Source organism: Vicia villosa, linkage group LG5 (genome assembly GCF_029867415.1).
Source record: "Vicia villosa cultivar HV-30 ecotype Madison, WI linkage group LG5, Vvil1.0, whole genome shotgun sequence".
NCBI lineage: Eukaryota > Viridiplantae > Streptophyta > Magnoliopsida > Fabales > Fabaceae > Vicia > Vicia villosa.
In genome coordinates this window covers 7,705,589-7,723,012 of record NC_081184.1, presented here as the reverse complement: position 1 = coordinate 7,723,012, position 17,424 = coordinate 7,705,589, and the positions used below count along the sequence as shown (strand labels likewise).

Sequence of the window (17,424 nt, the reverse complement as noted above, 5' to 3'; positions counted from 1 at the left end):
AAAGAAACAAACAGTAATTAGTCAAACAATTATTTTTCTCTTTTTTTCCTTTTCTTTCTCTTTTTTTTTCTTTCTCTTTTTTTTTCTTTTATTTGCCTCTTTCGGGCTTACAAGATAAAAAAATGAAGGATCCGTCAGGTCTCCCATGGACGCTTTCTCTTTGCACCCAGGAATGTGTTGATATGCTGTTCTTCCTGGAGTTGTCTGGTGAGCTCCAACACTTTCCTCTCATAGTCTTGACAGTGTGCTTTGAAGGTGTCTCTTTCCTCTTTTAGTTGAACCCAAGATTTCTGCAGTTCTTCTAGGTCAGTTGGCATGTCCGGATGTAGAATAACTCGAGGTTCGTCCCCTTCGACTTCTGGCTCAATAGTCATAGGTAGAATAGCGGGATATGGCATGATGAACTTCTGAGCACGAGCACGCACCCATTTGAGGTAAGGCTCCATGGGAATAGAGTTCCATTGTCCTAAAGTCTTACTTTCTACTTTATAGAAACTGCCCCACACATGTATAAACCTTCGTCGATATCTTTGGGAATCATCTTCGTAGTCAAACACAATGCCACGGATAATCATTGCATGAGGACCATTTCTCCGTGCATATCCGAATTGGCGTAAATCTAAAGAGAGATTGTAAGTGATGCCTCCCTTGATGCCAAGGAGTGGCACATTAGGGTACTCTCCACAATGGTCGATGATAGTAATGTCTCTTTGAAAGAAGTTGTTCCACCGGATATCTGAATGAGACAAAGACATAATCCTGCGATACCATTGCATCCTTTGTTCATTTCTCAACACTGATCGGGGAAGGTGTAATGTAAACCATCTAGCCAGTAGTGGTACACAGCACATAAGAGTTCCTCGTTTCTTCATGGTACGAGTGTGTAGAGAATGTAGAATGTCTCCAGCAAGGTAGGTACCGGGTTACGGGTTAAGAAAATGTTGATAATGTGCACACTTATGAACTGATCGGGATTAGGGAATAAAACCAACCCATAGATCAAAAGAGCCACAACTTCCTCAAAAGCTAGGTAACTTCTGCTTTTAGTAATAATCGAGCCTTTTCCATTAAGAATTTAGTAAGAAACCTTGACTCCACTCTTTGTTTCCCAATTGGACTCGATTTCTAACATTCGCAAATGTAAGGAAGCAACAATGATTTCAGGTTTTGGAATCTTTTCTAAACTAGTGAAAGGTAATTGATCTCGAACAGGTAATCCAATCAGTTCAGATAACTCTTCCAAAGTGGGTACTAACTGGTAATCAGGAAAGGTAAAACAATGATGTTCAGGATCAAAGAACTGGAACAGGACCCGTATCATGTCTTCTTCAAATTTTGAGGTAACCAAATGGAGTAGGTGACCGTGTTTTTTGGTGAATTGAACATTTCTGGGAAATTCTGATATTAGATCCTTAAGTTCAGATGGTAATGTTGAAATGTTGATCCGGATATAATCTCTGGTAGGGGGAGCCATTACCTGCAATAACAGAACAAAGGTAAACTCTTCGATCCTTGAAATGATTAGTGAGAAAATGATATGTTTATAATGCTTATGATTTCATGATGTCAAACATGTGGCACACACAAACAAATCAAACAATAGCCTTAGGTTTAAAGGCTTGCATGAAGTTTGATAGGTGATACCATCCCCACTGAAGTTGAGTTGGTTAAAACCTGTCCTACTATAGTATTCGGGTTCTATGATCCTTGGAGACAACATTTCAATACGGCGCTCGGACGGCCGATCAAAATATTCCTCGAGGATAACTAACTTCGATCAATTTCAAAGCTAGTCACTTAATAGGCCACATGTCATGTTCAACTAAAAGGTTCTAAGACAAATTAGTGTTTAATGACATTTCGGAAGCCTAACATACTCCTTGATCGTTTTCAAGGGATATCAGTATAGACCAAAGTGTCACACTAACGGTGACTACCAGATCAACCGTATCGGTACATGCCGTACAATTTCCTTGGTCTATTGTCACATACTTAAGGTATCTCGAGATTCGGGTTAGAATCTTTCACACAAGCAAATACCCAAACAAACCTTTGAAAAATAGAGCAATCAAGACATGCAATTGAAAACATCAAAGTGATCTAAACTTTAAGGTAACCCCTTTTGAAAACATTTTGTAATTTGAAATCCCAAGCAGAGTCGCCAGTTCTGTCGCCCTCGGTTTTTTACCATACCTCTTGTGAGAGATATACGAACTAAATCTTCTTTTGCTTTTGTGTTTTTGAAAATCTGAGAGTCGCCACCGACTTTTATTTTATCCAATTAAGGAAAAGTTTATAAAGGAAAAAGAAAAAGACCTTTAAGAGATTTTGGGTAAGGGGGTAGGTTATACAAAGGGAAGGTGTTAGCACCCTTTGTATCCATGGTTATCCATGGGCTCTTAATTGCTTAGCTCACTTGTTTGAATCATTTGTCTTGCCTTTGAAATGCTTGTATGTGGTTTTAAAATATCTTTATAAATTGACTTTGTAATGATCCTTGTGCGGATGTATACAAAGTGTTTTATCTTTCGAAAGATGTTTTGAAAAAAGAACGTTAACTTCGTAATGATCCTTGTTTGGATATATAACAAGTATTATCTTTTTTGAAAGTTTTATTTTGAAAAACAATGATATATGAGACATTTGTTTGTTTTGATTTGAGTAAGCAATTAGGAGGTCTACCCTAAGTTTATAAGGTCTTTTCCTATTTCCTTTAGAAAATTTTCCTTTTACCGGATGTAAACAAAAGTTTGTTTTTGCATTTGACACGATAGAATTAGATTTTTGAAAAGATTAACAGAGGGATTACCCTAAGAGGTGCAAGTGTGATTGTGTTTGTGTATTCAGATATTTTTACCTTTGAAGTTAGTGACCTAACGCTTCAGTTTTTATCTTTGACATACACGCAGTTTTATATGTACTAGAATTAAAATGCGGGAATGTAAAATGCGGAAAGTAAATCTACGCTATTACATCGATTGTGCGGGAAATGTAAACTACGCTATTTACATGAATTTGACAACCTATACACTTTATCTAGGAATTTAAATTGCAATAAGATAAAAGAGATGTTTTTGGATTTTTTGTATGGTTGATTTTAATTAGAATTAATGCATAATTAATTTAATTAAAATGAGAAATAAGGTAGAAATAAAATTTAAACCTGAAAATTAAATCTAAAATATGTTCATATTGCTTGTTGATTAATTTTAAAGTAAAACTAATTTTTTTTGGATTTTTTGACATGGTTTTTGAAATCATTAAGTTAATTAACATATAATTACATAAATAATTATACACATAATTTAAACTTAAAGAGAAAAATATTTTTAAATATGTACAAAATTAGTTCATGATATATAAACTTAATTTAAATAAAAAGAAAATTTTTTTTTGATTTTTTTGATAGGTTGAAATAATTAAAAAGCAAATATATATAAATATATACTAATTTATTAAACAAGATATTTTAATTATAAAGAAAAATAAAATATTTTTATGTCAAAAATTGAATTGTCATTTTATCAAATTAATGGTAAAAAGAAAATATTTTTTGGGTTTTGTGATTGGTTGATTTTAATTTAAATGTGAAATATCAATTAGTTTCAATTAATATGCAGGGGGTGTATTAAGCAGTTTGGAAATTGAACTGAAATTAGTTGTTTTTGTGGAAACTAGGCTCAGGAGGGATGTGTGAAAAGCAAACGCGTGTGTCGCTACCGCGAAAATTAACAGAGTCGCCACTAACATATTTATCCTGAAAAGGAAAGGAATGCCAGCAAACCACAAAACAAAACAACGGTCTCACGACCAGAGAAAAAGGGTAAGGGAGTCGGTTACGCGAGGGGAAGGTATTAGCACCCCTCGTGCCCATCGTACTCGATGGTATCCACGCATGTGTCTAAATCTATGGGTGTGTAACAAATCTACGCTAATCTGGACTAAAATGAATGCAGAATGTAGGGAAAAGAAAGGATTGTGCTCGCACGGGCCCTACCCCGCTGCCTACGTATCTGTTTTGCAGAATCAGAGCTACCGTAGCTCGGCTAACTAATTTTTGTTTGTTTTGTGTTTTTTAGGTGAACGAGTTACATTCACACTCCGCTGCTCGACCTTTGGAGACTTACGCCTGGGAATGGAGCGGAAATAACAAGTTCTTAGAAAAAGAAAATCAAAGAGTGTGGTTTGTGTTTTAAAGAATGCATGAGGAAGACCTAAGCTAAGGGGGAAAGCTTGCTACCTAATGTTATCATACAAAGGGTACAAGTCTAAGCTAAGCTAACAACCTACGAGGGAAAAGGGGAAAGCACACAATGAGCACACAAACGAGCATCCACTCGTAAAGCAAACAAACCAAAGGTACTGACCGAGTGGTAGAAAAGCGGTCCCGCCATAGCCAAGGGGAGTAGCTCGACCCAAGTCAACCAAGCATTAGACCTCGTGAAAATGATCGGGCCATAGACAAGAGGGCGGACCCCTCTCAGCAACCAAGCCGTCACAGATCGTAAAGGAAAATGGTGCGTGCGTACACCGAGCATCAACGTCGAGCAACGCGAACTATAAGAAAGGCGGGGGTCCGGCTGCATGAACCCTTTTCCTGACATACTCGATAACAAGATCTTGTGCAGGTTCAAAAGCAAGCGACCCGAGGTGTGCGCATAATGAACAGACTCGATGAGACTAGGCGGGGGTTGATTGCTAACCCTTTCCGCATGCCTTCCATAAGGACTTAACGGAGTGCCATATAGGACTTATTACACCGTGACTCCCTGCCGCAAAGCACAAATATAAACACACCAACAAAAACAGAGCCTCTTTCGAGGGCTTGGCCAGATGCATGTCTAGGTCCTACTTCTCATGTTAAAGGATGATGCGAGAAAGCAATAAAGTGCAAGAGAAATAAAATGAAACGGAATCAATACCAAACGGATGATGATCCGTAAACTGTAGCGAGGAAAAGCAAAGAAACTAGGATCCCGCGAGCGAGCTAGCAAAGCAAAGGCAAATAGTCAGCACACCGATTAGCCATGAAAGCACACAAAAGTCGACATGCGCGTCGAGCACAATCACAATACATCTGCAAGAGGAACAAGCAAACCAAACAAGCAGATATAAAGTAATAGGAACGTGTTTCCCGGATGAGAACACGATACAAGTGAATACGGATCGTGTTCCGCGAGTAAAGCGGAACACTCAAGCAATAAGCGCCGGTCGGTGATTATCCAAGAGCCTTGCACACTAGCACACAAGTTAGAGATAACAAAACATTGCAATCGGAATTGCGTTATTGCATTCTAATCTAAAAGAAAATGAATAACTAATGCAAAAATGAAATGAACAACAAAATGTCAAGGGGAAAACAAAGATGAATAAACCACAATCAATCAATACCAATCATCTCACAAGATAGCACATTTCACAAGCTTTCCAACGGTATAAAGAACGCGCAAATCGGAGTTACGAGCAAAAAGATATGAAAGATTGAAGTTAGGAAGCAAAGGAAGCAAAAGTAGGTCGACCTACCCTCGACCTAGGTCGACCTAACAGGTCCAGAAACGAAATAAACAGCTCCAGGTCGACCTAAACTCACCCTGGGTCGACCTAACAGTGCCAGGATCCAAAATGAAGGTTTTAGGTCGACCTAAACTCACCCTAGGTCGACCTAACAGTGCCATAGTCAAAAGTGAAGGTTTTAGGTCGACCTAAATTCACCCTGGGTCGACCTAACAGTGCCATAGTCAAAAATGAAGGTTTTAGGTCGACCTAAACTCACCCTGGGTCGACCTAACAGTGCCAAATGCCGAAAATTGAATTTTTTCGCAAGGAAACAAGATTCCATCCTTCATGAATGTTCAGCATACAAGCAAATATCAAACATGCAATGCTATGAGTCAAGAGCAAACACATTATTCAGTATATTGATCGGTCTTTGTGAGCAAACTTAAACATTCTATCGAACAATTAGCATGCAAGCATTGAATCGTAAGCATTGTAATTGTATCATCAAGAGCAATCGGTATCAAACCTCAAATGGCCTCAATCTAGCATAGGCATCATGAATTATCATTCCACAATCAATTATCACATGCTAGTACTCAAAATTAAGCACAAATGCTTCACACATTCAAATTATCAAACACTTAGCATGCAATTTCTTGGATTATAAGCAACATGCATGTAGCATCATCAACAATTCAACGGTAAATCTCAAATTTAATCAAATAATCAAGATTAACACGAATCAATCAATCAACAATCAATTATCATCATCAACTATCATAGATCCATCATCCACAATCAAAAATCTTCATGATCAATGTCGAATTAAGCAACAAATTCAATAATCTAGCAAGGTTTGTAGTGAATTTACCGGATCGAACGAAGAGAATGAGATCGGATGAACACGAACGCGAACACGACGCGAACACGAACGAAATCCAAGAGATGTGAAGGAGAGAGTGGCGCGTGAGATCCTTGGGAGAGAGAGAGAGATCCGCGACACTTTAATCGGAGGAGAAGATCTTGATTTGTGTTTTGATCTTCATTTGTTCTTGAGATTTGATCTTGAATTGATGAAGTTTTTGTGAGTTTTTGTGGTTTTGATCTATGAGAATTGAGAGAGAATTGAGAGAATGTGTTTGTGAAGAATTGGTGAATTGAAATTATGAGAATCCTCCTTTTATTTGTGAAGAGCAAAATGTTTATATATGGTCAATGCGAAATGTCCAAATTGCCCTCGGTGCGTCTCATTTTGGCTCGTTTTTAAGGAAACTCGGTTCGGCTCTGAATTCCGGAACAAAACCGATGCCACTGTGAAGATGACCAAATTTGTGACTCGTCGCCGCGAGAATCACCTTAATCCGATAAGCGATGAATAAAATACGCCTGTTTGAATGACGAGAAACGTCGATTCATCTGGCGCGACTATGCGAAATTTTATGGGTACCGCTCAAAGAACTCGATAAAACTCCATCTTCGGATCAGAATCTGAACAAGCATGTGTGACGAAGAATCGAAGCTAACGAAATTTCTGAGAGAATGCCGCCGGAATGGACTTCATACGATAAAAATCGAAGAAGTTATGAATTTTCGAACTTGGCGCGACATACTCGAAAACACACTTTTTCACCGAAACAACGCGACGATCCTTAAAATTCTGGGAGTTTTCTGTGCATATTTGGCCCTTGGTCCGAACATATGAAATCTTGGTAATGATGCCACGGAGCTCCAGTTAAATTTTCAAGCGAATCCGACGAGCGGATTGTGAGATACGAATTTTCCGAGGCACAAAACCCTACATTCAGCATTGTTTTTCACTATGAAACCTCAAGTAATTTGCAAATTTGACAACCTTCCTCAAAGAATTGGCTCCCGAGCCGAACACGAAAGTTGTAGATATCGTCGAAACAGTGGGGACAACGAGGGAACTTATCTCATATCACCTTCCAAATAGTATTTGTGAATTTTCTCGTACTTTTATTGTTTTAAACCATTTTTCATACCTTATCTTCTTAACACCCATGAAACTCTTTATTATTTTTCTTCATTTTTGAATGACGAAATAAACGTCATCATTAACTTATAGCTCAAATAAAGAGGGCAAATTTTGGGGTGCAACAGCTGCCCCTATTCAAACTTCTTGAACCTGGCGAGTGAGAAACGAAAGTTTCGAACCGTTGAGGTGGAAGGAGATTGAATACCAGAATGAACTCGAAAATTTGCACTCTTGATCAATAGAAGATTCCGTCTTGTAATAAGAAGGAATATACCAACCCGTAAGCAGGGAGAAAAACTTCAACTGATCTGGATAATTAGGTAGCTCCGACTTGCGATAAGAAGGAACAGGCAACCCCATTGCTGAGGGAAAAACTTCAATTGGTATGGGTACCAAGAGAAGGTTGACATCTTCGGTTGATCTGTGTATCAAAGAGAAATAGACGTCTTTGGCCGATCTGAATATCGGAAATAAGAATGTCTTCAACTGATCTAGGGACATCAGGACTGAGCAGACATGTCTTCTTCTGGCGAAAATAAATCGTCAGGTGGGTGGATATCCTCAACTGATCGGAAACATCAGGATTGTGCCTTCTACTGATCTGGGGACATCAGGAAGAAAATGGATATCCTCAACCGATCTGGGGGCATCGGGAATTTTAAAGAATGCTTTCAGCTGATCTGGGGACATCAGGACTGAGCAAGCAAGTCTTCTTCCGACGAAAATAAATCGTCAGGTGGGTGGAAGTCCTCAACTGATCGGAAACATCAGGATTGTGCCTTCTACTGATCTGGGGGCATCAGGAAGAAAATGGACCTCCTCAACCGATCTGGGGGCATCGGGAATCAAGATTGTCTTCAACTTATCTGTGGACATCAGGACTGAGCAGACATATCTTCTTCTGAACGAACTAAATCGTCAGGGAATGGATATTTCCGACTGATCTGGGGCATCAGAGGGCTTGCTCCTTCGGAAGATCTTAGAGATCCGGAGGCGGTTCTTTCAACTGAACTGAATTTCAGGATAAGAACAAATATCCTCAACCGATCTGGGGGCATCGGGAATAGGAGTGTCTTCAACTGACCTGGCGATATCAGGAATAATAGACAGTCCTCTTCTGATGAAGTAAATCATCAGGAGATATCTCCGACTGATCTGAGGCATCAGTGGGCTAGCTCCTTCGGAAGATCTCGGGAGATCCGGAGGCGATTCCTTCAACTAATCTGGACATTAGGATAGGAACAGATATCTTCAACCGATCTGGGGACATCGGGAATAAGCATGGCTTTCATCTGGTCTGACAATGTCAGGGAGAGGGAGACAAACTTCTTCTGACTTAGACATCAGGATAAGCGCCTGTAATGATTAGGCGAGTTGCTCTCTGGGAGGCATTCGTATCTTGATAACTTTCCTGCAGAAAGAAACATATATGATATGATTTATGCATGATGCATGTATGAATGTTTGTGGAGTAGTATTCCGATGATGGAAATGCTACACGCTTTTGAGAATGCTATGCGAATGATGCATGATTCGGACACTGCTTACAGAAACAACGGAGGAACACTGAATTGCTGAAGAAGTCCTTGAGAAAGTTTGGAACTCTGCAGAGAGGACAATATGAGTGACTAGGAGTCACAAACTGCGAGCTGACAAAGATGGATCAGAAATCTGCTGGAGACGATCGAATCTAGGTGTGAGCTCTACTGGAGGAATAAATCCTGCTTGGGGATAAGAAAATCCCGATTGACTGCTTGGGGAATACCCTGGCAACTTCACTGGAGAAGCAAATTCTCGACATTCTGGAGATGAGGAGATAAGAGCAAGTCATGGAGATAACTCTGATGAGGAGCAACCAACTTGCTGGTGTAGGACGCATTCCGCTGGGGAAGTCCTAAATGAGAACATATCCTGCTGAGGATGCATGTGAATGTTTGCTGAGGAAAGAAAACTCAGTGGGGAATATGAATACTTCCGCAAAGCGAGCTGCTGCGGATATGAGAGATCCGCTGGGGATAAGGAACTCGGCATAAGAACCTCTTGTTAAGATCACTCCACTGGGGAATAAGATGACTCTCCTGGGGAAAACAGGTCAATCTGTTGGGAGAGAAAACCCTCTACTGGGGAAAATGAGGCATTCAGGCAAGAGACCTCATTAAGAGCCTGCTAGGGAATCAGATACCAATCAATCATGACTCAACTGGGGAAGAAACATTCTACCGGGGAAAAGGGTTCCTGGAGCATGAAGAATACATTGAGATGCGCTTTGGTGAGGAGACGAGAACCTTGGAACAAAGAAAATCTCATCTAGATGCAACCAGCTGGGGAATGAGAATCTTTCATTAGGAAGCACTCGGCTGGGGAGTGAGAATATCTCATGGTTTGGTCCGCCCATATGTTGATACAAAGCGCTAGTAAGCATGTACCTGCGAGACAAACAAATGAACATGCCCCAGGATATAGCATGGTATCTTGTCCTGCCATCCTGATTACACAAAACTTCGAAATAGATTCAAAGGTCATGTCATTTCTAATCATGTATTGTAAAAGCAATGCAGTTTTCATATGCAAAGTTTAGCACAAACTCAGGACGTTTTATGCAAACAAAACAGTAAAAGAAAACAATTGTTTAAGATAAACAGGATCTTTATTAATTGCAAAAGGGATGCCCATAAATGAGCGAACATGTTTCAGAAGTAGTTCCTAGTAAGAGGTAACCACACATTTTTTTGAGTACAAGAGAAATGGCAATGTGAAACGGATATCCATTGGTTTCGACCCCGCTATCACTTTTATAACCTTGACGTTCTCATCTCCTTGCTTTGGAAGACCGTACTCATTAGGATTGATCACTGCCCGATTTGACAACTGATGTAACATCACGGAACTTGTGGACCCGACGGGGTTTGGTGAGTGCTTTAGGGATTTGAGCTGCCAGGTGCAAACTCAAGAACACGGAGTCTTGCTTATCCCTCGGTCGGGAGCCCTAAACAAAGTGAGTGGATGTTGTGCATGCTTTAGGGATTTGAGCTGCCAGGTGCAAACTCAAGAACACGGAGTCTTGCTTATCCCTCGGTCGGGAGCCCTAAACACGACGATTGAAATCAGAGAATGCTTTAGGGATTTGAGCTGCCAGGTGCAAACTCAAGAACACGGAGTCTTGCTTATCCCTCGGTCGGGAGCCCTAAGCAAAGTGAAGAGTGATTGCCAAGGTGGCATGCAAGATGTAGTCGTTCGCTTTTGTCCCTTTTTTTCCTAAGCCGCCCTTTCGGGTTTTCAACTTAGCGGGTATATTTGGTTCTTTTTCATTCTTTTGCCTGATTCTTTTCTTCTTTTTTTCTTTCTTCTTTTTTTTCTTTCTTTCTTTTTTTTCTCTTTTTTTTTTATCAGGTCTATGCGAAGTATTTTTTGACTACATATGCGTTCACAGGGTGCGGAAAGTTCTCGCCATCCATTGTTGCAAGCACCATGGCGCCGCCAGAGAATACTTTCTGCACAACAAAAGGGCCTTCATACGTCGGAGTCCACTTGCCTCGTAGATCGCCCTGAGGAAGAATGATTCTTTTGAGTACCAGATCACCTGGTTTGTAGCTTTGGGGTCGCACCCGCTTGTCAAAAGCTTTTCTCATCTTCTTTTGGTACACCTGACCATGTCCGATAGCCGCTAAGCGCTTCTCATCAATGAGGTTCAACTGATCCATCCGATTCTGTACCCATTCTGACTCGTCAAGCTCGACGTCTTTCATAATCCTCAGGGAAGGAATCTCAACTTCAACAGGCAGTACCGCTTCCATGCCATAAACAAGTGAGAAAGGAGTTGCCCCAGTCGATGTACGCACAGAGGTGCGATAGCCATGCAATGCAAAAGGCAGCATCTCGTGCCAATCTCGGTAGGTCACTACTATCTTCTGCACAATCTTCTTAATGTTCTTGTTGGCCGCTTCAACAACGCCATTCATCTTTGGACGGTACGGAGAAGAATTGTGGTGCTTGATCTTGAAGGACTCGCAAAGCTCCTTCATCATCTTGTTATTGAGATTTGATCCATTATCAGTAATGATCTTCTCAGGAATCCCATAACGACAGATTATGTTGTGCTTAATAAAGCGAGTAATCACTTGCTTGGTGACATTCGCATAAGATGCGGCTTCAACCCACTTGGTGAAGTAATCAATGGCAACCAAAATGAAGCGGTGTCCATTGGAAGCGGTAGGCTTAATCTCTCCAATCATATCAATGCCCCACATTGCAAAAGGCCACGGAGAAGTTAAGACATTCAAAGGCACAGGCGGCACGTGCACTTTATCAGCATAGATCTGGCACTTGTGACAAATTCTGACATGGTTATGACAATCAGTTTCCATAGTGGACCAATAGTAATCAGCCCTCAAGATCTTCTTAGCCATCGTAAGTCCACTAGAATGGGTACCGAACTTGCCTTCGTGCATTTCCTCTATGATTTTCGAAGCTTCTTTCTTAACAACACATCGAAGCAACACACCGTCATGATGCTTCTTGTACAAAACCCCACCGTTGAGGTAAAACTTAGCTGCAAACCTTCTCAGAAACTTCTTATCAGTCACCGACGCTTCGGGAGGATACTCTTGAGTTTCGAGGAACTTTTTAATATCATGATACCATGGATTTCCATCCAGTTCAACATCAGCTTCAAAGCAAAATGCTGGCTCATCCAACCTGTTGATGGTAATGTTAGGCGCTTCATTGGCCCATTTTACTTTGAACATGGAAGCCAAAGTAGCGAGAGCATCAACAAGATTGTTCTCTTCTCTAGAGATATGCTCGAATGTGATCTCATCAAAGTACGGAATGAGTCTCATCACATGCTCCCTGTATGGAATCAGATTCTGATGGCGAGTTTCCCAATCTCCATTGATCTGGCTAATGACAAGATTGGAATCCCCATAAACTTTTAAGTACTTGATTCGCAAATCGATCGCAGCTTCGATACCATAAATGCAGGCCTCATACTCAGCCATATTATTAGTGCAATCAAAACAGATTCTGGCTGTAAACGGAATATGAAAACCTGATGGAGAAGTAATTATAGCTCCAACACCATTCCCGAGTGCGTTACAGGCACCATCGAACACGAGCGTCCATCGCGATCCTGGTTCGGGTCCTTCCTCTGGTCCGGGAATGTTACAATCTATGATGTACAACACATCCTCATCGGGAAATTCAAACTTCATTGGTTCATAATCTTCAACAGGCTGGTGCGCAAGATAATCCGCCAACACACTACCTTTGATGGCTTTCTGGGTAGTATACTGGATATCATATTCAGTCAAGATCATTTGCCACCTGGCTACTCTTCCGGAAAGAGCAGGCTTCTCAAAGACGTATTTGATAGGATCCATCTTGGAAATCAATAAGGTGGTGTGAACCAACATGTACTGCCTCAGCCGGCGAGCAGCCCACACCAAAGCACAACAAGTTTTCTCGAGCAGTGAGTATCGGGATTCACAGTCGGTAAACTTTTTGCTAAGGTAGTATATTGCATGCTCTTTTCGGCCAGACTCGTCATGTTGACCCAGCACACATCCCATTGAATTTTCAAGCACTGTGAGGTACATAATCAAAGGCCTTCCTGGAACTGGAGGCATTAGTACCGGAGGTTCCTGCAGATACTCTTTCACTTTTTCAAATGCTTTTTGACAATCATTATTCCACCTGGCCGTCTGATCTTTTCTTAGCAACTTGAATATTGGTTCACAAGTGACCGTAAGATGAGAGATGAATCTAGCAATGTAGTTCAATCTCCCTAAGAAACCACGAACCTCTTTTTCTGTTCTCGGCTCAGGCATCTCTTGTATGGCTTTTATTTTTGCAGGATCGACCTCAATACCTTTTCCACTAACAACAAAGCCCAACAACTTTCCGGATCGCACTCCGAAAGTGCATTTGTTTGGATTCAACCTCAGTCTGAATTCCCGAAGCCTTTCAAACAACTTCTGCAAGTGAACCAAGTGCTCTTCTTCAGTGTGAGACTTTGCAATCATGTCGTCGACATACACTTCAATCTCTTTGTGAATCATGTCGTGAAAAAGAGTCACCATGGCACGCTGATACGTTGCCCCTGCGTTTTTCAACCCAAAAGGCATGACTTTATAGCAGAAAGTTCCCCACGGTGTGATAAACGTTGTTTTCTCCATGTCTTCTGGTGCCATCTTGATCTGATTGTACCCAGAGAAGCCATCCATGAAGGAAAACACTTTGAAAGGAGCAGTATTATCCACCAACACGTCAATGTGAGGAAGAGGAAAATCATCTTTCGGACTCGCCCTATTCAGATCTCTGTAATCAACACACATCCGACCTTTCCGTCCTTCTTCGGTACAGGAACAATATTCGCAACCCACGGCGGGTAATTCACAACTTGCAGAAAGCCAGCATCAAACTGTTTCTCAACTTCTTTCTTAATCTTCTCAGACATATCTGGGCGAGTCCTTCGAAGCTTCTGCTTGACAGGAGGACTATCTTCCTTGAGAGGTAGACGGTGTACTACAATATCTATATCAAGACCAGGCATATCCTCATAAGACCAAGCAAAGATGTCCGCATACTCTTTCAACATAGAGATAAGCCTCTGCTTCACACTGTTCTCAAGCGCAGCCCCTATCTTGACTTCTCGGACTTGCTCTTTAGTGCCAACATTTACCATCTCAATTACCTCCTGATGCGGTTGAATCGCTTTCTTTTCTTCCCGTTTCAACAACCTGGCCAACTCATCGGGGAGATCACAATCTTCATAAGCTTCCTCCTCGGCTTGGTAGATCGGATTGTCAAAATCATAATAAGCAATAGCGGAATTGTTACCAATGAAATCCGCGGTAGTGGAACCTCTGCATGATTGATATTTTTATTTCAGTTTTATTTTTTTATTAAGCTATGTGCAAGTGTGTGCGAAACATTGCCATTTAAAGGAAAAAGTTAAAAAGAAGGACAAAGAGCAAAACATTTGAATGCAAAAACGTCCTTTTATTTCATGATTAACTTTGAAAATGCAAACTGCATGGCCCTACAAATGATTCACTACGCCTTGGGCAGAGCGTAGGAATTATGTCATGATAAGAAAAGTAAAAACAAGGAATTTACTCCTGAGCTTGTGTAACTTGAATGACATCTTCAATTGTCCAGTTGCAAGGCATCTCCCCAGGAATACTTGGACGAATCCAGCTATCAAAGTCATAGTCATTCTCCACCTCTTCACCATTGACAATGGCATTAACCTGACCATCTTGAATGACACCCCCACTCACAAACTTGATCGGGCTGAGTACACCAGATTTGGGCGATGCATTCTGCTTTCCAGGATTGAAACCGAGACCATTCTTGTTAAATTTGGGGCGCACATCAATTACTTGCCCCCAGCCTTCCACCTTTCCGGTCTTGACAACAACCTGTGCGTCTTTCAAGGAAGACATGACCGTTTCTGGCTTCATTATCTCATAAGGAGGAGTTCTCACAGCATTCACAGCTTCAAACGCTTGAAATGGAGTCTCATGTATTTCACCTTCGATCTCCACATACCGGAAAGAAGACAAGTGACTCACGATATAATCCTCTTCACCACAAACCGTCACCACTTTACCATCAACCGGATACTTCAACTTCTGATGAAGAGTGGATGTCACAGCGCCAGCCTTGTGAATCCACGGTCGTCCCAACAAACAACAGTAAGCAGGTTGAATATCCATCACATAAAAGGTTGTAGTGAAGATCTGAGGACCAACTTGGATTGGAAGATCTACCTCCCCGAACACGGACCTCCTTGAACCATCAAAGGCGCGCACTACCAACTCACTAGGCCTTAACTCCACACCAGCATAGTCAATTCTCATTAGAGCTGACTTGGGAAGCACGTTCAATGAAGACCCAGTATCAACCAAAACACGGGACAAAGTCGTCCCCTTACACTCAATCGAAATATGCAAAGCCTTGTTATGGTTTCTCCCTTCTGGAGGAAGATCACGATCTGTAAATCCCAAACCGTTCCCAACGGAAATATTATTGGCCACCGCCTCTAACTGATTCACAGATATTTCATGCGGAACGTAAGCACCATTCAGAATTCTCAATAGAGCATCTCTATGACCTTCTGAACACATCAGCAATTGCAAGATGGAGATCTTTGATTGAGTTTGACCCAACTGCTCAACAACCTTGTAATCAGACTTCCTGATGATTCTCAATAATTCTTCCACATCCTTGGAAGACACAGCACTATCAGGTGCCCCACTTTGGGTGGGAGAATTCTGGACATCAGTCACTACTTGTTTTCCTTTGGCCTTAACCAAAGCATCTGCATTGTTCTGAACAAGCTGAGGGGAGAACACCCTACCACTGCGAGTAATTCTACCAGTACCGGCAAAATTGTCAGTGTTTGCAGCTGCAGCCTCAACAAATTCCCCTTTAGATGGCTCATCCCCTTTCTTTGTACCATGGTAATATACATCTGAGCCATAATGCCAAGGAATAGCCTTCTCACTCTCATATGGAATAGGACCAGGCACGGTAATCATCAACGCCGCTGGTTGTTCCTCATATGGAATACTGACAGGTATCTGAATAGGTACTTGAATACATATTGGAACAACTGGATCATAAGGAATTGAGATCACAGACACTTCGCCAACATTACTCTTCGCACCTCTCAACCTTCGATAGAACTGCAGAGGACCCTCATCAATCAGCTTTTGTACCATACCTTTCAAATCAGCACAACCTTCAGGTTGGCTTTTGCAACTCTCACAATCAACACCACAGCCCGGGAAGATGCCGCTATTCACCAGATGTTGCTTCACAGATACGAGAGGGAAAGTCAAACAACCCACGTCGGATACAACATTTATCTCTTCACTCTCAATGGCATTCACGCCCGAGCCTCCGTGAGCAGGCATCGGATTATTGACAATATTGGGTACTGGAGTGAATTGAATGACTTTTTGATCTAACAAGTCCTGAACCTTGTTTTTCAAAGCAATGCATTTTTCAGTATCATGCCCCACACCACCAGAGTGGAACGCACAACGGGCATTCGCGTTATAGCTTGGTGATTGTCTGTCTGGAGCATTTGGAGCATCCCTCAATGTGATTTTCTCAATATTGAGCAAGTGTTGCAACAACTGAGCATATGTCATAGGAATCGGATCAAAGTGCCTGTTAGGTCTAGTCCTCGGAGGGTATCGATTGTTCTGATACTGAGGACGTTGTCCCTGCTGCTGTTGTTGCTGGGGCACAGGAATAGTAACAACATTCACCTGGGAGTTACTTCTTCCTTGATTTCCTCTTCCATACACAGCGTCAGTATTTCCTTCCTTCTTTCTGGCATAGCCCTCTGACTGTCTCTTACCACTTGTGGGACCAGAAGAAGTGCCTATCTGAATCCTTCCCATTTTCAAGCCCATCTCAACACGTTCACCACATCTAACCATCTCAGCAAAACTTGCGGACGTACTACAAGCCAAATAGTAATGTCCCGACAGAGTGCTTGTGAACATATCAATCATCTCACGCTCAGTCATAGGAGGTTGCACTCTTGCTGCCAACTCACGCCATTTTTGAGCGTATGCTTTGAAAGAATCCTTGGACTCTTGCACCAATCCTTGCAACTGGGTTCGATTGGGTGCCATATCAACATTGTACTGATAATGCTTAATGAAAGCCTCCACAAGATCTCTCCATGAGTGAATGTGAGTGCGCTCGAGTTGTACATACCACTCCAAAGAAGCTCCAGCTAAGCTATCTTGGAAGAAGTGCATCAGAAAACCCTCATCCTCAGAGTATACTGACATCTTACGATAATAAGCCTTGACATGAGTCATAGGACAAGTCGCTCCATTGTATTTGTCAAAAGATGGCACTTTGAACTTCGGTGGAATCCTCACACCAGGAACCAACCCCAAGTC

The 17,424-nt window shown here is 41.6% G+C and overlaps 1 protein-coding gene across 1 annotated transcript in view; it reads right to left on the bottom strand.

Moving 5' to 3' along the window:
- The window catches only part of LOC131604125 (uncharacterized), a 42,292-nt gene that overhangs the window by 24,412 nt on the left and 456 nt on the right, over window positions 1–17,424 (bottom strand). Inside the window, exons 2-3 of the mRNA XM_058876613.1 lie at window positions 15,721–17,325; window positions 14,799–15,036 (exon numbers count right to left, since the gene is read on the bottom strand). Of these exons, the coding sequence (XP_058732596.1) occupies window positions 14,799–15,036; window positions 15,721–17,325 (1,843 nt within the window). The remainder of the gene's footprint in view (window positions 1–14,798; window positions 15,037–15,720; window positions 17,326–17,424) is intronic.